General features: G+C 41.6%; 1 protein-coding gene across 7 annotated transcripts in view; it reads left to right on the top strand.

Moving 5' to 3' along the window:
- The window catches only part of myo7aa (myosin VIIAa), a 63102-nt gene that overhangs the window by 28501 nt on the left and 15636 nt on the right, over positions 1 to 18965 (top strand). For 4 of the 7 annotated variants that reach the window (XM_085184042.1, XM_085184036.1, XM_085184035.1 and 1 more), the window contains 19 exons: positions 817 to 864; positions 3177 to 3314; positions 4771 to 4929; positions 8354 to 8446; positions 9680 to 9774; positions 10358 to 10442; positions 10531 to 10749; positions 11089 to 11196; positions 11489 to 11698; positions 13345 to 13551; positions 13876 to 14052; positions 14339 to 14428; positions 14695 to 14822; positions 15619 to 15745; positions 15821 to 15940; positions 16036 to 16209; positions 16406 to 16633; positions 16910 to 17077; positions 17303 to 17420. In XM_085184042.1, the coding sequence (XP_085040168.1) occupies positions 817 to 864; positions 3177 to 3314; positions 4771 to 4929; positions 8354 to 8446; positions 9680 to 9774; positions 10358 to 10442; positions 10531 to 10749; positions 11089 to 11196; positions 11489 to 11698; positions 13345 to 13551; positions 13876 to 14052; positions 14339 to 14428; positions 14695 to 14822; positions 15619 to 15745; positions 15821 to 15940; positions 16036 to 16209; positions 16406 to 16633; positions 16910 to 17077; positions 17303 to 17420 (2692 nt within the window). The remainder of the gene's footprint in view (positions 1 to 816; positions 865 to 3176; positions 3315 to 4770; positions 4930 to 8353; positions 8447 to 9679; positions 9775 to 10357; positions 10443 to 10530; positions 10750 to 11088; positions 11197 to 11488; positions 11699 to 13344; positions 13552 to 13875; positions 14053 to 14338; positions 14429 to 14694; positions 14823 to 15618; positions 15746 to 15820; positions 15941 to 16035; positions 16210 to 16405; positions 16634 to 16909; positions 17078 to 17302; positions 17421 to 18965) is intronic. The other 3 variants (XM_085184041.1, XM_085184038.1, XM_085184039.1) reach the window with 1 other exon arrangement.

Below are 18965 nucleotides of genomic sequence, written 5' to 3'. Positions count from 1 at the left end.
ACACACACACATACACACACACAAACATGTATTAAGGAAATTAACTAGAGGACCATTGTCAGGCCTGTGTGACCACACCAGAACTATCACCAACCAGGCCCTGAACTGGAACTTAAACTAAACACTTGATTGGTGGATGCTGAGATTGGAAGCATTACAGCAGGTTGTGTTTCTCTGTGTATGTTAGTGTAACAATTTGCAGAATTAATAACTTACTAACTTGTTCAAAGCAGATCCTGCTTTCCCTTATTTCTGTCATACTGTTACTCTGGTGAAAAGCATAAAACATGACTAGAGTTTCAAATAAACAGGCCCTGATGTCTTATACTAGGCACATAGGCCCCACCCACCTGCTTTTTGTAAGGGTCAACCAATGAGAAGAAGGCAGCCATAATCAAGACCCACTATATCAAAAATAAGGATTTGTTTGAGCTATGAGAACCCAAGGATGGAAATAAACCGAAGACGTCCACTTTAGGATTTGTGTTACTAAATTTACATTTACTTTTCAGATCAGATGTAGACAGTATTTAGATGCTGTGGGAAAACCACAAACCTGGCAACTCTGATAACAGCGAGTATGCTCTCTGGGTCCCTGAATGCAGCGGTTCCCCATCTAGGAACCTCTTGACTGAGTGACACGTTAATTTGAGAACTGCAGAAAGTTTTTCTGAGCTGTTCTTCTCCTGCATGCTGTTGTTTACTTGCATGTTTCTCTTTGAAGTCCAGCCCAAAATAACATGTCTGACTTCTTTGTCTTCCCTCCCTGTGTGTCTCTTTGTTTGCATTTGCATGTCTGTGTGCTGCTTCTGACAGTTTCTGTGTGGTTACGCTCCTGTTAGTTCAGCCACAGCTCCCTCCAAGGTAAAAATGAGAAATCAAACATCCCCGCGCTGCATTTTCATCCTCTTCATTTGACCATCTTCTTCCATTTCATTGATTCCTCTCTGACTTCAAACATGGTCTGAACATCCCATAGCTCACATACTTTTGTCATAGCTGAATGAGATTCAACCAAAAGGCTGATGAATACAACTCCATGTCAACTATGGTGGTTATTTTCATACTGTGTGTGCTTTCATCTGTGAGTAATGTCACAAGATTATGCCGTAGCTCACCGATCATTTTTATTTTCTGCCTTTAAAAGTGTTTTAGTCTTATGTAAAAAGAAAAACAAACAAACAACAAACCTCTTTTATAAACAGCTTCATGTCACACTCATTGTAATTTTAGTCTTTTATACTTTTTGTGTTTTTATTTTTACTTTTAAAAATTATTTACCCTTTCTTTATTGCAACACAGTCACAGCATATATTTAGATTAGATTAGATTAGATTAGATTAGATTAGATTAGATTAGATTAGATTAGATTAGATGAAACTTTATTAATCCCTCTATCCCTATTAATCCCTATTTATTAGTTCCTCCGGGAAATTCAGTTTCCAGTAGCAAAGCACAGAAAGAAGTTGCATGTTACATATACATTAAGGGGAATGAGAGTAAGGATATAAGCATAAATACACCATATATACACATATACACATATATAGATACAGAATATACAATATGGATAAATAAATATGGATAAATTTGAACCATCTTTTAAAAAACATCATTTATTGTTTGTTTCTTATCCATTTTACTGCCATGATGCTAAACAAATTCAAAGTTAGTACTGAGTCAGCGAGGTAAAAACTAGCATTAGTAAATATTACCAAAAATTTAATGCAGTTAACAATAACATATAGCCGTAACTTCTTTTCACAAACCGACTGCGGGCAGAAGTACGGCAAACAAACCCCACTGAGCCTTTATTTTATTTATTTTTTATCTATGTTGTTTGTTTACACTGACAAACTACATTATTTTGTGACATCAGATGCTGCTTTAGCAAACTACTTGACATATTATAAATGTAACGTAAGTTTTAAGGGCAGCAAGGTTTCTGCTCCACCTAAAGCTGTTAATAAATATGGATTATATTAGTATTCACCAGTGGTGAATCCAGACCTGTACATTAATTTGCTTTTAATATAATTATAACTTTTATTTATATTTTATCACTTGAACGTATTAATTGCAGTGTTGTAATAGATGCCCGTTACCGCCGGAGGGCAGTAACGTTTCTATCAGCACCTCCACAGACGGTGACGAGGTTTATATGACGGTGCAGAAGCTCGTGCTGTGAAGTCTGCGCGCTGATGTAACTTGAAGGTAGAAGTGAGTGAACGGGGTCAGATTTAGATCAGGTCGCTGAGTTTAGCCTGCACAGGGAAGCAGCAGGTGATCTGTAAACGGCTCAAACACCGACGGAAACACTCATTTCCACCTTAGTGAGGCTCAAGTACAAACACGCAGGATGGAGAAATATTAGAAAGTTTTTCTCTTTATAGCCACAAAGCTCAGTTAGCTCTGTGCTCACGAAACTCTGGTAAGAAGCTCACTTTTGTTTCTCAAATTTCGCTCTTCATCATCATCATCATCATCATCATCATCATCATCATTATTATTATTATTATTATTATTATTATTATTATTATTGTTATTATTATTATTATTATTAAGGCTTCTCCGGTAGCCTTACAAGTGTGTTGAAATAGTCAAACTATGGCTGCAATAAGCTGTAATTATTAAAGGACAGTAACGTGATTATTTTTTAGACTTTTAATTTTAAATAATATAATGTTGCTGAATAATATTAAAATTATTTTTAAAATCTTTATTTTATTTTCATCAGCTTATTCATAGTCTGGAGGAAAATGTCGCAATTTTTTTTTTTTTTTAAATTAGGTCTCAAAACTCAAGAAATTTCCTTAAATATACAAATAACCAGAATGTTATTGTTGTTTTTAAAATCACATTGTTGTGTGATGCCATTTTACTTTCATTTAAATGATGTGATTAATTTAAATAAGTTTTACAATAATTTTAAAAACAGGCCTAAAACCGTTTTCTCTGGCTGAGCTGATTGATGCATCAGTTAATTGATTGCAGCTCCTTCCTTGTGACACAGTCGCTGCTCAGTCAGCAGGTTTGACTGAGTGAAGCGTCAGACTTTGCTGTTCAGAGAAGAAAGAGGTTGGTGTCCGAGCTCAGGAAGAGCAGGAGGAGTCCTCATTGTTTCTAACAGGGTTGTCGCTGGGTGGGTGGGTGTGTGTGTGTGTGTGTGTGTTTAGGGAGCAGAAACCAGGAAGCGTTCGCCCACCCTGAGCAGCCAGTTTAAAAGATCTCTGGAGCTGCTGATGAGAACTCTGAGCGTCTGTCAGCCGTTCTTCGTCCGCTGCATCAAACCCAATGAATACAAGAAGCCGATGGTGAGTCTGACACACTGCCCGCAGATAGAAGTCGAGGTTACAACATGCAGTTACTGGAAGACTGCAGTCACAGGGAGGCAAAACATGAGATGAGATGAATTACGAAGGTAAAAGGTTGATTCAGAAGTTAATGGACATTAGAAACTCTGCTGCAGAGGAGGGGCACTTTAGTTATGAAGAAGTTGTAGAGGTTAACATGATATAGTGAAATAGTAAATAGTATTTTTACTTCGTTTTGCATTAGAAAACTTTTTTTAAATTTTATGAGAAACCTGTTTTTATGCTTTGTACCTTCCATAGTGTGCAAGGCTTTCTTTGTTTTTCCTTCCTGTCATTAAAACATGTTGGAGTCATCCTCACAATGTCGTGTGGAATTTATTTCCTGATAATTTTTGAGCCGGAGGAAAAATACATGAAAAAGTTTTTAATCAATTAGATTAAAAACTTAATTGATAGAAATGGATCAAATCTGATTTGAATTAAGCTTCTGCTTGTTTTTCTCTCTGTAAATCTGATTCCCATAATTTAATTTCCCTCCGTATTTTCCCATGGCTCTCCACTCTCTACCTGCAGCGACTCCATGTCTGACCGTTACCACAGCGGCTGTGACAAATAAAGATTATCTCTTTAAATTCGGGCTGTGCTGTAGCTGAAAGTTTGAGGGGGTTTATGTTACAGTGCAGCACAAACGTTTGGACCTGACCTGTATCCTGAGTTCAGTTCATATGTTTATGTATCCTGGCAGAATTTTTTCAGAAAATATGAATGATGCTACAAAAATGTTTTTCATTCATGGTTGGTGGTTTCAGTAAAATCATTTATTATTTTTAAGTGTTGGCATGATACCATACACATGTTCCGACACACACAGGTTTAAATGACTACTAAAGATGATCATTCTCACCTGTGATCTGTTTGCTTGTAATGAGTTTGTGTGCATAAAAGGTCGGTGAGTTTCTGGGCTGCAGAAAGACGCCTGCATGTTTTCAGTGCTGCACTGATGTTGGACTTCTCAAAGGATCTGCTGGAGAACATAGTTGAACTTTATAAAACTGGAAAAGGATACGAAAATATAATCAGGGAAATGAGAATGCCGGTCAGCAGAGTTCAAACTGTAATTAAGAAGCTGAAAATGAGTGATGAAGAAAAAGCCACGACAACCTCATCCGACAAACAGGACTGTTTGAGAAAAGGTGGAGTGGCTGTTAAGATGCACAATGAGGAGGAAAGATGGGCAAATGATTAATGGGTTACTTAATTGTAGAAAAATAAAAGTACGTAGTGATCTAAAGGAGTTTCATGTTGATAGATTAAATAAAATATCCCTGTTCGCCCGTCATGTCTTCTCTCAACTGCCTCCAAGTACCAAATCTTTGCAGCTATGACCTTTAACCTTTCTCAGCTTCTTCAGCCAAAGCTGGGACTTTGTCAAAAAACTGTTCGTGTTTGTCTGCAGCTGTTTGACAGGGAGCTGTGTGTGCGTCAGCTGAGGTACTCGGGTATGATGGAGACCATCCGAATCCGCCGTGCTGGATATCCCATCCGCTACACCTTCGTGGAGTTCGTCGACCGCTACCGGGTGCTCATGCCTGGAGTCAAACCGGCGTACAAACAGGTAGAGTGACTACAGGTGTGTTGATGGGTCTGGTAGACGCACCGTATTATTGGGTTTTTTTAAATCAACACACCCAGAATAATTTATGTATTCCCAACTCCAGGTACTCCAGCTTCTCTTTTTTTTTTTTTATTTGGAAAAAAAAAGTAAACATCAAAAAATATTAATCAAATACAAATGAAGCAAAGTTTCTCATCACTGTTGAAGTCCAGTTTCACTGTGTGATTCTTGCATTTGATGCCTGGAAACTGTCCTCTTTTCACACAGCGCAGCTCATATTGTTGTTGTTGGACATGGGACAGATCAGGAACGTCTCGTGATCAGGATGGTTTTTACAGATGGTGTCATGGAAGTTCAAAAGAAGATTGGAATCATGAGTGCATTAGATTTTATACCAGAGCTGTTTTTAGGCGGTCCTCCCCTGTCGCTTCTTTCAAAACTAATTTTCTTTGTCTTAATGATGTGACTTAATGACTTAATTAATTTACAGTTGAGTCAATTACAGCAGCGGTCTCCAACCTTTTTTGTGCCACGGACCGGTTTATGCCCGACAATATTTTCACGGACCGGCCTTTAAGGTGTCGCGGATAAATACAACAAAATAAAACTAGTACCAGTACCGAAAAAAAGATTTATTCATAACACACGTGAAAAGACCCAGGAAAACAGAGTTAACGATAAAAACGATAACAAAATAACGCTGAAAACCGATTAAAAAAACCCTGAAAACTATACATTTCACACCTGAGCCTGAACTCTCGCGGCCCGGTACAAAATGACTCGCGGACCGGTACCAGTCCGAGGCCCGGGGGTTGGGGACCGCTGAATTACATATTCACTGAAATAAATAAAATCACTTAAACTCAAAATAATAAAGAACTAGTAACTCAATACTTTAATCAGCTAAAAAATAGAATCAAGTCATCATAGTCAGGCAGTTTTTAAATCAATTTTTAAAGTCTTTTATTTTTTCTATGCTTCAATTTAAACATGAACCTAATCTGGTTTGTAGGCGCAGAAGCACTAAAACGATTTAAATACTCAATATCTGAAAATTACAGTTGTCACAATAAAAACCTGACAATGGAGTAACTGCCTGAACGTTAAAGGAAGTTTAAAAAAAAGAAAGAAAGTAAAAGTTAAAAATAATAATGCGCATCTTTCCATTTTTGTGGCCACACCAATCAGGCAGTTTCAAAAAACACAAAAAGGCTGTAGGAGGAGATCAACAGTTTTATGGTAGAAGCACATGGCTGCATTCAGCCCCTTTTACCTCAACTCTGAACTTTTTGTGGTTTAAATAAACAGTTGTTGTCTAACTGTTAAAATCTCTCCAATTGGACCAAAAGCATTTTTGAGATTCAGTGAAAATCTTTGTGCAGAGAATAATCTTATATCACAGTATTCATCTGTGTAAAACTGGTCTGAGAAAGCTGCGGATCACCTCAGCGTTTACTTCAGTTAAAAAAAAAAAAAAAAAATAATAATAATTTGTTGAATTGGAATAAAGTGTTGGGCTTATCCGAGCTTGGATAAGTAATTTTGTAGCAGCTGTAGCTTCTTCTTAGGAAAGGTAGCCTGCTGTGTAGCCTCTGTGTGACACGGGCCCAGCGGCGTTGTTATGGGAAGTGAGCGAGTGTCTCTCTTTGTTGTGGGTTTGTGTGTGCGAGAGTTTGTCATGAGGGTATTTTCTGGTGCCACACATGTTTTCACTGTGCAGTTTTTCCCACACTCCCACCAGCTGCCTGTTTTTCTTGGAACATGCATGTTATGTTTCCTCCACCCTGCCCTGTGCCGCTTCACAGGTCATATTTTGTGTGTGTGTGTGTGTGTGTGTGTGTGTGTGTGTGTGTCACTTTGAAAACATTTGTATTTTTAATACCTGACTTTAGGGCTGCCACGATTACGTCGACTATCAAAATTGTCGACGACTGATTTAATAGTCGACGCGTCGTTTGAAGCTTTGTAAGATCCCAAAAGACGCAGGAATAAGTAGTAGGATTTAAGAGTGTAATAACGAACTGAAACAGAAGATGGCAGCACTGCATGTACAAGGATGCCAGCTGCAGTTAAACCCCGAAGAAGAAGAAGCTCTGTCCCAGTCAGAATTCATAGCGCAGCCCAGCTCAGTTTCCAACAATGGCGGCAGCTAGTTAGTTAGTTTTAATATTACTTTAATATTACTCTTAGAATAATTATTATTCTTTCTGGGTCACAAAATAAACGTTTAACATATTTTCAGGCGAGAATGTAACTGTATAAACCTCAAATATCTGTTCAGTTTATCAAGACACCACATATTTTCAAAAGCGCTCTGACATTTTCAGAGACGTCTGTTACCCACTAGCGCGATAGCTAGCCGGGGGCAAGGCTCACTAGAGCCGTGAGAACACCGGACTCCCGGCAAATCATTTTCAAACCCACTGCTGTCTTCCGCTACTCAGGTTAAATATATACAAATCGCTTAGATAACTTAAAAATGTTATTGTTTGGCTTTTTTTCAGTATTTTATTTGTTCCTGAGTAAATCGGTTTGGCTGAGATTAAAGTTATAGTTTTTACACAGCTGAATCAAGCAGACAACTGATTATCAGAAGTGTGAGATGCTCGAGAATATACTCCGGTGTCCCGTTATATCTTAGATAGCAAGGAGTTTATTAAACTTCACCGAAACAATCTGCAAATTCCATTAAAATTTAATAAACTATCATCTTGTCTTTATTTTTAGTTAGCACATACCTTAAACACTTAAAGCTGTAAGCTAATGATAGTTATATAAGAGCAGATTCTGATGGTGCAATAAGCTGTACGTTTTATATCCAATGGATGATGATCTGATTAGTCGACTAATCACAAAAATAATCGGTGACTATCAAAATAATCGTTTGTGGCAGCCCTACCTGACTTATTATTGCAGTTAAATACGTGTTGTGGTTTGACCTGCGATCATTGTGATTAAGTTGATGATTATTTTGCTCAAACTTGGCAAATTCAGTGAAAGTAATTTTGGGTTTTGTTAGAAAAAGAAATTTTATTTCTCAAGCTTTGGACACATTTGGGATTACAGGGATTACCTTCAAATGTAATCCCTGTGACTTAGAAACAGGCTATAGAATTCTTTGAACACTCAGTTTCAGACAGTTTTTTTCTATTCTTTGCTCCATGTGACGTCAGCGAGAGAGGATATGCGTTATATGATCATCTTGGACACACAGCTCTGTGAGCACAGAAGCCCCGCCCTCGTCTATTTCTGAGGACCAGCCTGTCTGGAGAAAGTTTGTTTGAAGGGTTTAAAGAGCTTGTTTCACACTGAGGCCCAGAATGAGATAAATGAGGATTATTTTGGAACTGTGAATCATGCAAAGCTACTCTGGTAGAGTCCAGGAATAAAATATATTGGTTGATACCGTCTCTGTTTCCATCAGGAGGACCTGAGAGGAACCTGTGAGAGGATCGCTGAGGCCGTGCTCGGCAGAGACGACGACTGGCAGATGGGAAAAACCAAGATCTTCCTCAAGGTACTCCTGCATGCAGGCGTGTGTCCACACAGGGCAGGAAAACCTGCAGGGTGTTGTTCAAAGTCTCAGATTTGTAGGTGCCACTTCACACAGCTGCTAACAGGACCAGTGTGAAGCTTTTCACAGGGCTCGCTGTATTTCCAAAAAACACTGATGCCCGGGCTAAACAGCTGGCACAGCACATCGCGTGAACTACTGTTCTCTTATCTTTCCGCTGAAATGTTTCCACATTATCCAGAACTTCTTTACATTCTCATCTCTGACTTGCTCAGCTGTGGTTCATCCCAGCCGTGAATCTGCTCTGGTTGTTTATAGTCCACACGTCTGCTGATGGGAAACACTGCGTGTTTTAGTTTCCAGCCGTCTATCTGCCTACTTTATACAAACATGTATTGCAGATCAGGTTAGAGGTCACGTCTGTTAGCTGGCCGTCCCCACACAGAGGTTAAAAGAACATATCATCTGGCTCCACAGTGTAGTTTGACGTGGCGAGCACAGCCTGTCAAAGCATTTTTGTTGTTTATAGTCACTCTGCAGCACAGTCGTTATCTTCATTTTTATGTTTCTGCCTTTTATTTTCTTTACTTCCTGCATTCAAAGCGCTCATCAAAGATCGTTCCTGGGAATAAAATGTAATTTTGGTGAAGGGGGTGGATCTTCAGCCCTTAAATCATAGTGGATATAATGTGACACTTTCACCTTTAAAGTGTTTTAGATTGATAAGTTGGGGGGTGGAGCACTGAGATGTGTTGACTGTGGTGGAGTCGAGGCTCATCTCCCTCAGGCCTCGATGCTCGGCCAGACAGGAAGTACAGCAGGAAGGAGAAAGTTCAGTGGGTGAAAGCAGAGCAGTGCCCACACTTCCCCAACAGGACGTGGTCACATCAGCCTGCATGCGGGTGGACAGATGACGGGAAGGAGCTTTAGGTGTTTACATTTAGTTGTGTGTCATGTTAGTTGAAAACTGTCAGGTTAAAGCTTGCGTATCCTGCCTGTGTCTTACATTTTATATTTTTAGAAAGCAGATATTTATATTTTGCCACAGTTAGCTGGAAGTGACAGCTGCTCTATTTCAGTTAAAGTACACAGACTTCCTCCTGGCTTTTCCTCCAGGACCAGTAGGTGACTTTTGGGGTTTTGAGTAAAATGTCTCAAATCATCACTAAAACGTTCTCAAACTGAGTCAGAGCAGAGAAACAGAACCGTACGGAGTGTGTTTATTATTCTGTCCAGGATCATCACGACATGCTGCTGGAGATCGAGAGAGACAAGGCCATCACAGACAAGGTCATCCTCATCCAGAAGGTGGTTCGGGGTTTCAAGGACAGGTGGGTCGTCAGCGTTTCACACAGACTGAGATTTTATTTTATTTTATGCAGCTGCCAGTGATTCTTACACAGGAGTTGAATTCAAACATCACGCTCTCGGACCGTAGCCTGCGATGGTGTTGTTCTGCACCTGCTTAAAACTGACACTTGCACATATCTCCTGAGTATGACTGTCATCGCTAGCTGCAGTCCGAGCTGGAGGAGTACGCCCTGAGACTGTGAGGACTGGCACAGATACAAGTTGGCCAGGAAGCCAGTCTAACACAAGACAGGATGAGTCAGGGCTATTCAGGGGAAGAGAAAACAGAACTTTCAAAATAAGACAGTGGGGAATTTGCACTATTAAAAATAAATAAAAATGCTAAAGGAGTTACTAATGCTACCTGCGCACTTTACACAAGCATGTGTGAGAAACACTTTTATTTCTCCTGTTTACTTTTCTGTTTTCTTTGAAAGCAGAAAATAAGACGAACAAATCTCTCTGTGACTCTCTTTATAACTATTTCTCAGAGGTTTTTTCTCTTTGTATGAACAGTAAAACGAGGTCATATAAATAGTAATTTCTGATTATTTTCAATTTCAGATCCAACTTCCTGAAGTTGAAGAAGTCGGCAGTGCTGATCCAGAAGACGTGGAGAGGATATCAGTGCAGGAAGAACTATGGAGCTGTGAGCATCGAGCAGCAGTTTGAATAAAGTGGAAACAAAATAAAATCAAAGCAAAGACTCGATGAACTGTCCTCCTCTTTACTTTCAGATGCGAGCTGGCTTTTCTCGCCTCCAAGCTCTGGTTCGTTCCAGGAAGTTGTGTGCATCGTATCACGTGGCCCGTCAGCGAATCACAGCCTTCCAGGGTCGCTGTCGCGGCTTCTTGGTACGTCGAGCATTCAGGCACCGGCTGTGGGCCGTCATCACCATCCAGGCTTACACGAGAGGAATGATCGCTCGACGACTGTACAAGAGGCTGAAGGCAGAGGTACACACACAGAACAGTGCACATATACATAAAACTCCTTTTACACACAAGTTTTCAGTTTTAGAGATGAGATCACGTTCAATGCATCAGTTTACAAAATCTAGAGTTTGATAGATTTGATATTGTTTCATACATTGTGATTTCTATGCTTCTCTTGATTTCTTTGTTAAATTCATGCTTGGCCTCAAAGTGTCATTACATTGTTCACTGTTGTATTTAAAAAAAGAGGCATTCAGAAGTTGCACTGCCCTCTGCTGCTGTGCCGAGGATGTTTTGGCAGCTGGCTGCTGCAGTTTTGATTTAGTCTTTAATGGTGGACTCCTTCATTTCTCCTCTCAGTACCGGAGGAGGCTGGAGGCTGAGAAGATGCGTCTGGCTGAAGAAGCCAAACTGAGGAACCAGATGTCTGCAAAGAGAGCGAAAGCTGAGGCTGAACGCAAACACCAGGTGAACAAATTTAACATCTGACAACATTTAAAACATCAATGAAGCAGAGCAGGGAAGTGGATAATAATAATTCATCATCACGTTTAAATTCACTCCTGACTAAAACCGAAACTCCCACAGAGCTGCTTGAATGTTTGGTCTCAGCTCTCTGCTTCAGCACTTTTATTGTGAAATAAAGCAGCAGGTACAATATTTCCTGCTCCATATTTGAATTATTGGACTCTGCTTGTGCCGAGAAAGATACTGGATTGTTCTGTATTTTTGAGCTCTAGTGCAATGTTTCTTTCTTCAGGAGCGTCTGGCTCAGCTGGCCAAAGAGGACGCTGAGCGGGAGAAGAAGGAGAAGGAGGAGGCTCGGAGGAAGAAGGAGATGGTCGAGCAGATGGAGAAGGCCCGCACGGAGCCTGTCAATGACTCCGACATGGTGGACAAGATGTTCGGCTTCCTGGGGACCACCAGTTCTTTCCCGGGTCAGGAAGGGCAAGCCCCCGCTGGCTTTGAGGTGACACGACCAAAGTTTTCCTCTTATTAATGAACCGTTTTCTCATAAAGGCCAAAGATACAGTTACCCAACGTGTGTAATCAGTAAAACTGTGTCCTGTTGGCAAAGGTGTCTGATCTGGAGGACGGAAAATGAATCCTTAAGCCTCGATCGTTAATAATGCCATTGTCTGTGTGTGTGGCATGTTCACAGGACACGTGAAGACTGCTTACTCAAATACGCAGCTGCACATCAGTATGTTGGTCCTATAAAACCTGCAATCAATATAATAAATCTCATAATCCTTGAAGACTTCAGTGTTTGGGTTGATTTGAACTTGCCTGGACCCTCCTAAATTTGCAAACTTTTATTTATATTTCAAAGTCATGCAGGAAAAATTCAGGAGAAAGCTGTGAAGAGAACAAAATTCTTTCTGAAAAGAAGAAAAAAAATAAATACAGGATGTGTGTTTGGTGAAACGTTTCTGGTAGTTTGTGGTGGAGTTATTCACAATATGTCTGTGAAGGTTCTCAGTCATCCAGGTCATCGTAGTCTTAGGCTACGTTCACACTGCAGGCGAAAGCGCATCAAATCCGATTTTTTTTTTTTTACCCACCCTATGCGACCCATATCCGATCATGGTGTGACAGTGTGAACGGCACAAATCCGATATTTTCAAATCCGATCTGGGACGCTTTCGTATGTGGTACTGAATCCGATACATATTCGATGTGTCAGAAAGCGACTGCTGTTTGAACGGTCAAGTCGCATTAAATCAGTCTTTTACGTCACTGACACAAGACAGACGCCAATTATCAGCTCCGGAGAAGACATCGTGAATGCTTCCTGGCCATCCGGTGAAACTGTTGGGAAGACAACGTTGGAGAAACGTGAACATTTTATTTGTACTGTATAATCTGCAGATTCTGACAGAAATCTGCAACTATCCTTTGAAGCACCGCTCCTCTAAAACAGCAATAAGGATCATTATTAGGTTATTTACATTATTATGTAAATAACAAAATAACTTAAAGCAAAAATTGGGAAACGTAAAGTCTGAAGTCTTTATTAAGGGCCATCAAACAATATTGTTTGCTCTGGGTCTAAACAGAGGGCGTTGTGTGTGACGTCTTCTTTTGCGCATGCGGCCACTTTGAGGTTTCACACTAGAGCGCGTTTGCTGTCGCATTTTATTTGTAGTGTGAACGAGCAGACAAAAAAATCGGATTTGATCAAAAAATCGGAATTGGGCATTAAGACCTGCAGTGTGAACGTAGCTTGGAAAGCTGCTTGAAGACGTTTGCTTGAAGGTGAAACGTCTTCAAGCAGCTTAAAGAAGTCCAGACGCTTTTCTTTCCAAGCTCCTTAAACAGACATAGCAGATTTACAGGGCATTAAAATCAGATATCATGTTGGCAGTTATTTCAAATTATTAGAGATAAGAAGTCATCCATCCAGTGAAATTACAGCTTTAGATAAATAAGAATGTGTGAGGTAAATTTTTTCTCTAAAAAGAATGACCTGTTTCCAGTAACAGTACTGCAGGAGAGCATGTTTCTGAGATGCAGTGATAGATTTGAGGGATTTTTTTTAAGTTGGAAAATTTGGAGAATTTGAAAAAACCTCTGGAAATTTCAGCAGACAGTAAAGTCTTGTCTTCTCTACAGGATCTGGAGCGGACCCATCACGAGCTGGAGGAGGAGGATCTGGATGAGGCTCTTCCGCTGCCTGAGGACGATGATGAAGAGGATTTATCAGAGTACAAGTTCGCCAAGTTTGCTGCCACCTACTTCCAGGGCACCACCACGCACACCTACGCCCGACGACCTCTCAAACAGCCGCTGCTCTTCCACGACGATGAGGGGGACCAGCTGGTAGGTCTGACCTCTGACCCCGCAAAAGTAAAACTGTATTTTGCAAGCGACTGAAGACATGATTGATTGTTTTGAAAAAGGCCACACGAGGCTGTCGCTCTACAGCGAGCTTTGCTCGTCTCTCAGGTTTAAGCCTTAACTTAATTTAGACGTAATGAGTGCAGAAAGGTTCTGACTGTGTGCAGCTGTTACAGTCTGTGCTCCATGATGCTGATGACTGGTGCAACTGCTAAGACCTGTCACCAGCCAAGAAGGAACCAATAAAGGAACAATTATTTCACCTGATGAACCTTTTGTTTCCTTGTGCCCTGCGTGTCTGCTCAGGCTGCTCTGGCAGTGTGGATCACGGTGCTGAGGTTCATGGGCGATCTCCCGGAGCCAAAGTACCACACGGCCATCAGCGACGGCAGCGAGAAGATCCCCGTCATGACCAAAATCTATGAGACGCTGGGGAAAAAGACGTACAAGCGAGAGCTGCAGGCGCTGCAAGGGGAGGGAGAGGTGAGGAGGAAGAGTGACGGAGTTTAAAGGTTTGAGCGAGTAAACGCTAACATGAGCTAAAAGTGACATTTCCTTTAAAGAAGTTTCAAAAATCTAGTTTAGATTAACTGATGGTTCTGTGATACTGACTATAAAGTATGAACTATTATTCAGTGTGTTCATGTAACTTATCTGTTTTTAACATTTGTTACTTCACATAGTTTCCAAAGATCAGGAATAACAGGGTGCAGGTCACAGTGACTGTGTAAGGGATCTCTGTGAGCTGATTTCCTTCTCTCACCTCCAGACGCCTCACTCTGACAGCCACAAGAAAAACAGCGTCCGACACAAACTTGTGTCCCTCACCCTGAAGAAGAAATCCAAGATCACAGAGGAGGTGAGAAAGAGGGAGGGTGATATGATGCTGGTCTTGTTTCTGTTAATTAAACATGAGCAGTCTGAGACTGAAAATTGTGCTTCTGGTGCAGAAGGAAATCTGGGTTTGAACTTCATGTTAAAAACATGAAGTCAGATTTTATCTCAAGTGCAAATGAAGATATTTTATCAATTTCAAGTCCATTTTGGGTCCAGTCCATATATTTGTGAATAATTCTGCTAACAGACAGACAAATTAAGATAATCATGTAATCTGATGCTTTTCAGGTCACCAAGCGCCTTAACGATGGTGAGTACGGTCTTCATGGCAACAGCATGCTGGAAGATCGTCCCACATCCAACCTGGAGAAACTTCACTTTATCATTGGCAACGGGATCCTGAGGCCAGGACTCAGGTAAACACACAAAGAGTCATGATGTAGTTTCCCAAACTTACACAAAATTACCTCTGATATAAAAACTGGACATGTGGAGGAAAAAACTTGTATCTAAGCCGCCAAAATGGACCTTCCCAGATGTCACAGCGCTGTGGCACACTGAAATTTAAAAGTGAAAGTTTAAAATTTTCCAGTTTTCAGTGAAACTTTAATTTGAAGTTTGTTGTTTTTTAAAAAGCAGATACTTTCAAATGTTCCTTTATCAAGCTGTTGCCCCATAAAAACTTTTGCTTCACATATGGGAGATTAACACAATACGACGGTCTACAGACTCGAAGCTGCTCTTAAATTCAAGATGAATCTCTTAAGCTGTCATCCCGTTGATTTTTCTTTTAGTCATCATTTTGTCATATTTGCCATATGTTTATTATTAATATTGTTGTTGTACATTAATATTCATCTCAATGTATAAAGTGACGTGGTTGTGATTTGGTGCTTCACAAATGAACCTGATGTGAATTGAATTTATACATGAAGATGCCGTTGAATGAGTTAATAAAGCCATGCAGATAAAAATACATTTTAAATTGTAATTTAATGAAATGGCATGAAATAGTGCAGAGGCTGGTGAACACTTGTGTGTGTCTGGCTGTGAATGTGAAGCAGCGTTCACCATCAGGACAAAGTGTCTCGACATCCAGTTTCAGTTAATCTGCATTAAACCGCATAAAATGTGTCTCATAAAGTTCTGCTGGGTCTCTGTTAATGTCCTTGATATTTCTGAGGTGTGTGTGTGTGTGTGTGTGTGTGTTAGGGATGAGATCTACTGTCAGATCTGTAAACAGCTGAGTCAGAACCCGTCTAAGAGTTCTCACGCTCGCGCCTGGATCCTCATCTCTTTGTGTGTCGGCTGCTTCGCTCCATCAGACAAATTTGTGAAGGTCAGTACGTCCAACGTTTGTGTTGGCATTTACACATTAGCCATGACGTTACATCTGTGTTTGTTTTGATTGCAGTATCTGAGGAACTTCATCAGCTGCGGGCCTCCAGGCTACGCTCCGTACTGTGAAGAACGTCTAAGACGAACTTTTGTGAATGGGACGCGAACACAGCCTCCGTCCTGGCTGGAGCTGCAGGTATAAACCAGACTGTATATAAAAGACAGACATGGCCATTGTGACTTCACCCACCGTTTGCTGGAACTGTTTCTTTTTGTGAAAACAACGTCCAGGCCACCAAATCAAAGAAGCCCATCATGTTGCCGGTGACGTTCATGGATGGCACGACCAAAACGCTGCTGACAGACTCGGCCACCACAGCAAAGGAGCTCTGCAACGCCCTGTCGGACAAGATCAACCTGCGAGACCGCTTTGGCTTCTCGCTGTACATCGCGTTGTTTGACAAGGTGGGCACGCACACTGCATCATATGAGCTCCAAGGCATGATACTCCTTTCTAGCACCTGTTAGGCCTCGCGCTCTGGAACAGTTTGGATCATCTGGTTCTTTCTCAGAGATCTTGTGGCCACTGCAGGGATGTGAACCTCTCTGTTTGTTGGAGAAAAAACAGTCACCAGTTTGCACCTCTGATCTCGTCCTGCAGGTCTCCTCTTTAGGCAGCGGGAGCGACCATGTGATGGACGCCGTGTCGCAGTGCGAGCAGTATGCCAAAGAGCAGGGAGCTCAGGAGAGGAACGCCCCCTGGCGGCTGTTCTTCAGGAAAGAAATCTTTACGCCGTGGCACGAGCCAACAGAAGACCAGGTCGCCACCAACCTGATCTACCAGCAAACCGTCAGGGGCGTCAAGTTTGGAGAATACCGATGTGACAGGGTGACTACATGTCCTTTATTTTCAAAGAATAGTGTTTAGCATGTGCATGGGAAACTGAAGCAGTGATTGTAGCAGGCTGGAAACATTTCTGCTCCAACAGTGGACATCATAACATGTTGTAGTCAGCCTTCTGTGGGCCTTAGAGGAACTGCAAATATTCTGCATTTATAATAAGGGTAAGAAGTCGGTAACGCTCACGTGTTAGGATTACTGATTAATGTCAGGCTGGCTGAACAGGAGAAACTTTTTTTATTTATTCTGTCTCTGTGTCTCCAGGATGACCTCGCAGAGCTGGCGTCTCAGCAGTATTACATTGACTACGGTTCAGAGATCCTCCTGGAGCGCCTGCTGAGCCTCATCCCATCTTACATCCCGGACAGAGAGATCACCGCTTCCAGATCGGTGGAGAAGTGGGCTCACTTCATCATGGCTGCTCATAAAAAGGTGATTATCACCAGTAAGAAGGAGAGGTCTTTTCAGCCCGGCTTGTAGATGAACGTGATTGTTTGTCTTTTAGGGCCAAACGCAGCTTAAATTGTTGAAACGCTGAAACTTTATATCCAAGCTGAGATGTTTAGCTTGGACATTATCTGTAGCAGTATGATAAATATTTATTTTATATACTTTTTTATTTTCACATGTAAATGTAATAAACATCTCTGTGCTCAGAGCATCTACACCCAGAAGAGATTTGACCCTCAGAAGGTGAAGGAGGAAGTGGTCGACTTTGCTCGCCACAAGTGGCCTCTGCTGTTCTCTCGTTTCTACGAAGCCTTCAAGTTTTCAGGTGAAACTTTTTTTAATTACTTTGAACAACTTTGACACTTAGTTAAAGTGTGAAAATACTGAACCGTTTTATTGATTATTGGTAAAATGATTGATTAAGGTTTATTTCAACTATGACTGTAGTGAGCGCTACAGTGATGCTAAGCAGTTTGTTTTTATCAGAATCAGAATCCTTTATTGATCCCTGGGGGAAATAATTTTTCGTTACAGTGCTCCATTATAAACAAACATTAACAGAGACGGACAATACACTAACTAAGAATAGCACAATATATACAGGCATATATATATATATATATACATAAAAGTCACTTATTATTAATAAATAAATGAAAGAACATGTGCAAGAAGGGTGTAGCTGTTGCAGTAAACAGTGTGTTAAGTGGAGGAGCTGTACAGGGAGCCACAGGCGGGAATGATTTCCTGTGTCTCAGTCTCTCACTGAACGTGCTCCTGTGACTGACCAGCATGTCATGGAGTGGGTGGGAGGTGTTATCCAACATTGTCTTTATCTTGGACAACATCCGCCTCTCTGACACCACCTTGAGGGAGTCCAGCTCCATCCCCACAACATTACTGGCCTTACAAATCAGTTTATCGAGTCTGTTGGCATCTGCGACCCTCAGCCTGCTCCCCCAGCATGCAACAGCATAGAGGATCGCACTGGCCACAACACTCTGGCAGATGTTGAAGGACCTCAGTCGCCTCAAAAAATAGAGGCGACTCTGGCCCTTTCTGTAAAGTGCTGTGGTGTTTGTAGCCCAGTCCAGTTTATTGTCAATGTGAACTCCAAGGTGTTTATAGTCCTCCACAATGTCAACACTGACCCCCTGGATTGAAACAGGGGTCAAGTGTTTCCTGGTCTTCCTGAAGTCCACGATCAGTTCCTTGGTCGTTGCCACGTTGAGCTGCAGATGATTCTGCTCACACCACATGACACCACATCATCCCTGCTGATGCATCCAACCACCACGGAGTCATCAGAAAACGTCTGAAGATGGAGGTCTCTGTGCAGTGGCTGAAGTCTGTGGTGTAGAGGGTGAAGAGGAAGGGGGAGAGGACAGTCCCCTGTGGTGCCCCTGTGTTGCTGATTACCTTGTCAGACACACACTGTGGGAGACGCACATATTGTGGTCTTCCTGTCAGGTAATCAACAATCCAGGACACCAGAGAAGCATCCACCTGCATCGCTGTTAACTTATCACCCAGGAGGGTCGGCCTGATGGTGTTGAAAGCACTAGAAAAGTCAAAAAACATGACCCTCACAGTGCTCGCCGGCTGGTCCAGATGGGTGTAGAGACGATTGAGCAGGTAGATGATGGCGTCCTCTGTTCCGAGACGAGGCTGATAAGCAAATTGAAGGGGATCCAGATGTGGTCTGACTATGGGTCGCAGCTGGTCCAGGATGAGCCTTTCCAGGCTCTTCATGATGTGGGAGGTCAGTGCCACGGGCCTGTAATCCTGGGGGCCACTGGGACGTGGCGTCTTTGGAATAGGGACGAGGCATGATGTCTTCCACAGCACTGGGACCCTCTGCAGACTCAGA

Source organism: Neolamprologus multifasciatus, chromosome 14 (genome assembly GCF_963576455.1).
Source record: "Neolamprologus multifasciatus chromosome 14, fNeoMul1.2, whole genome shotgun sequence".
NCBI lineage: Eukaryota > Metazoa > Chordata > Actinopteri > Cichliformes > Cichlidae > Neolamprologus > Neolamprologus multifasciatus.
The sequence above is the reverse complement of the archived record's forward strand: the minus strand, read 5'-3'. Positions and strand labels throughout refer to the sequence as shown.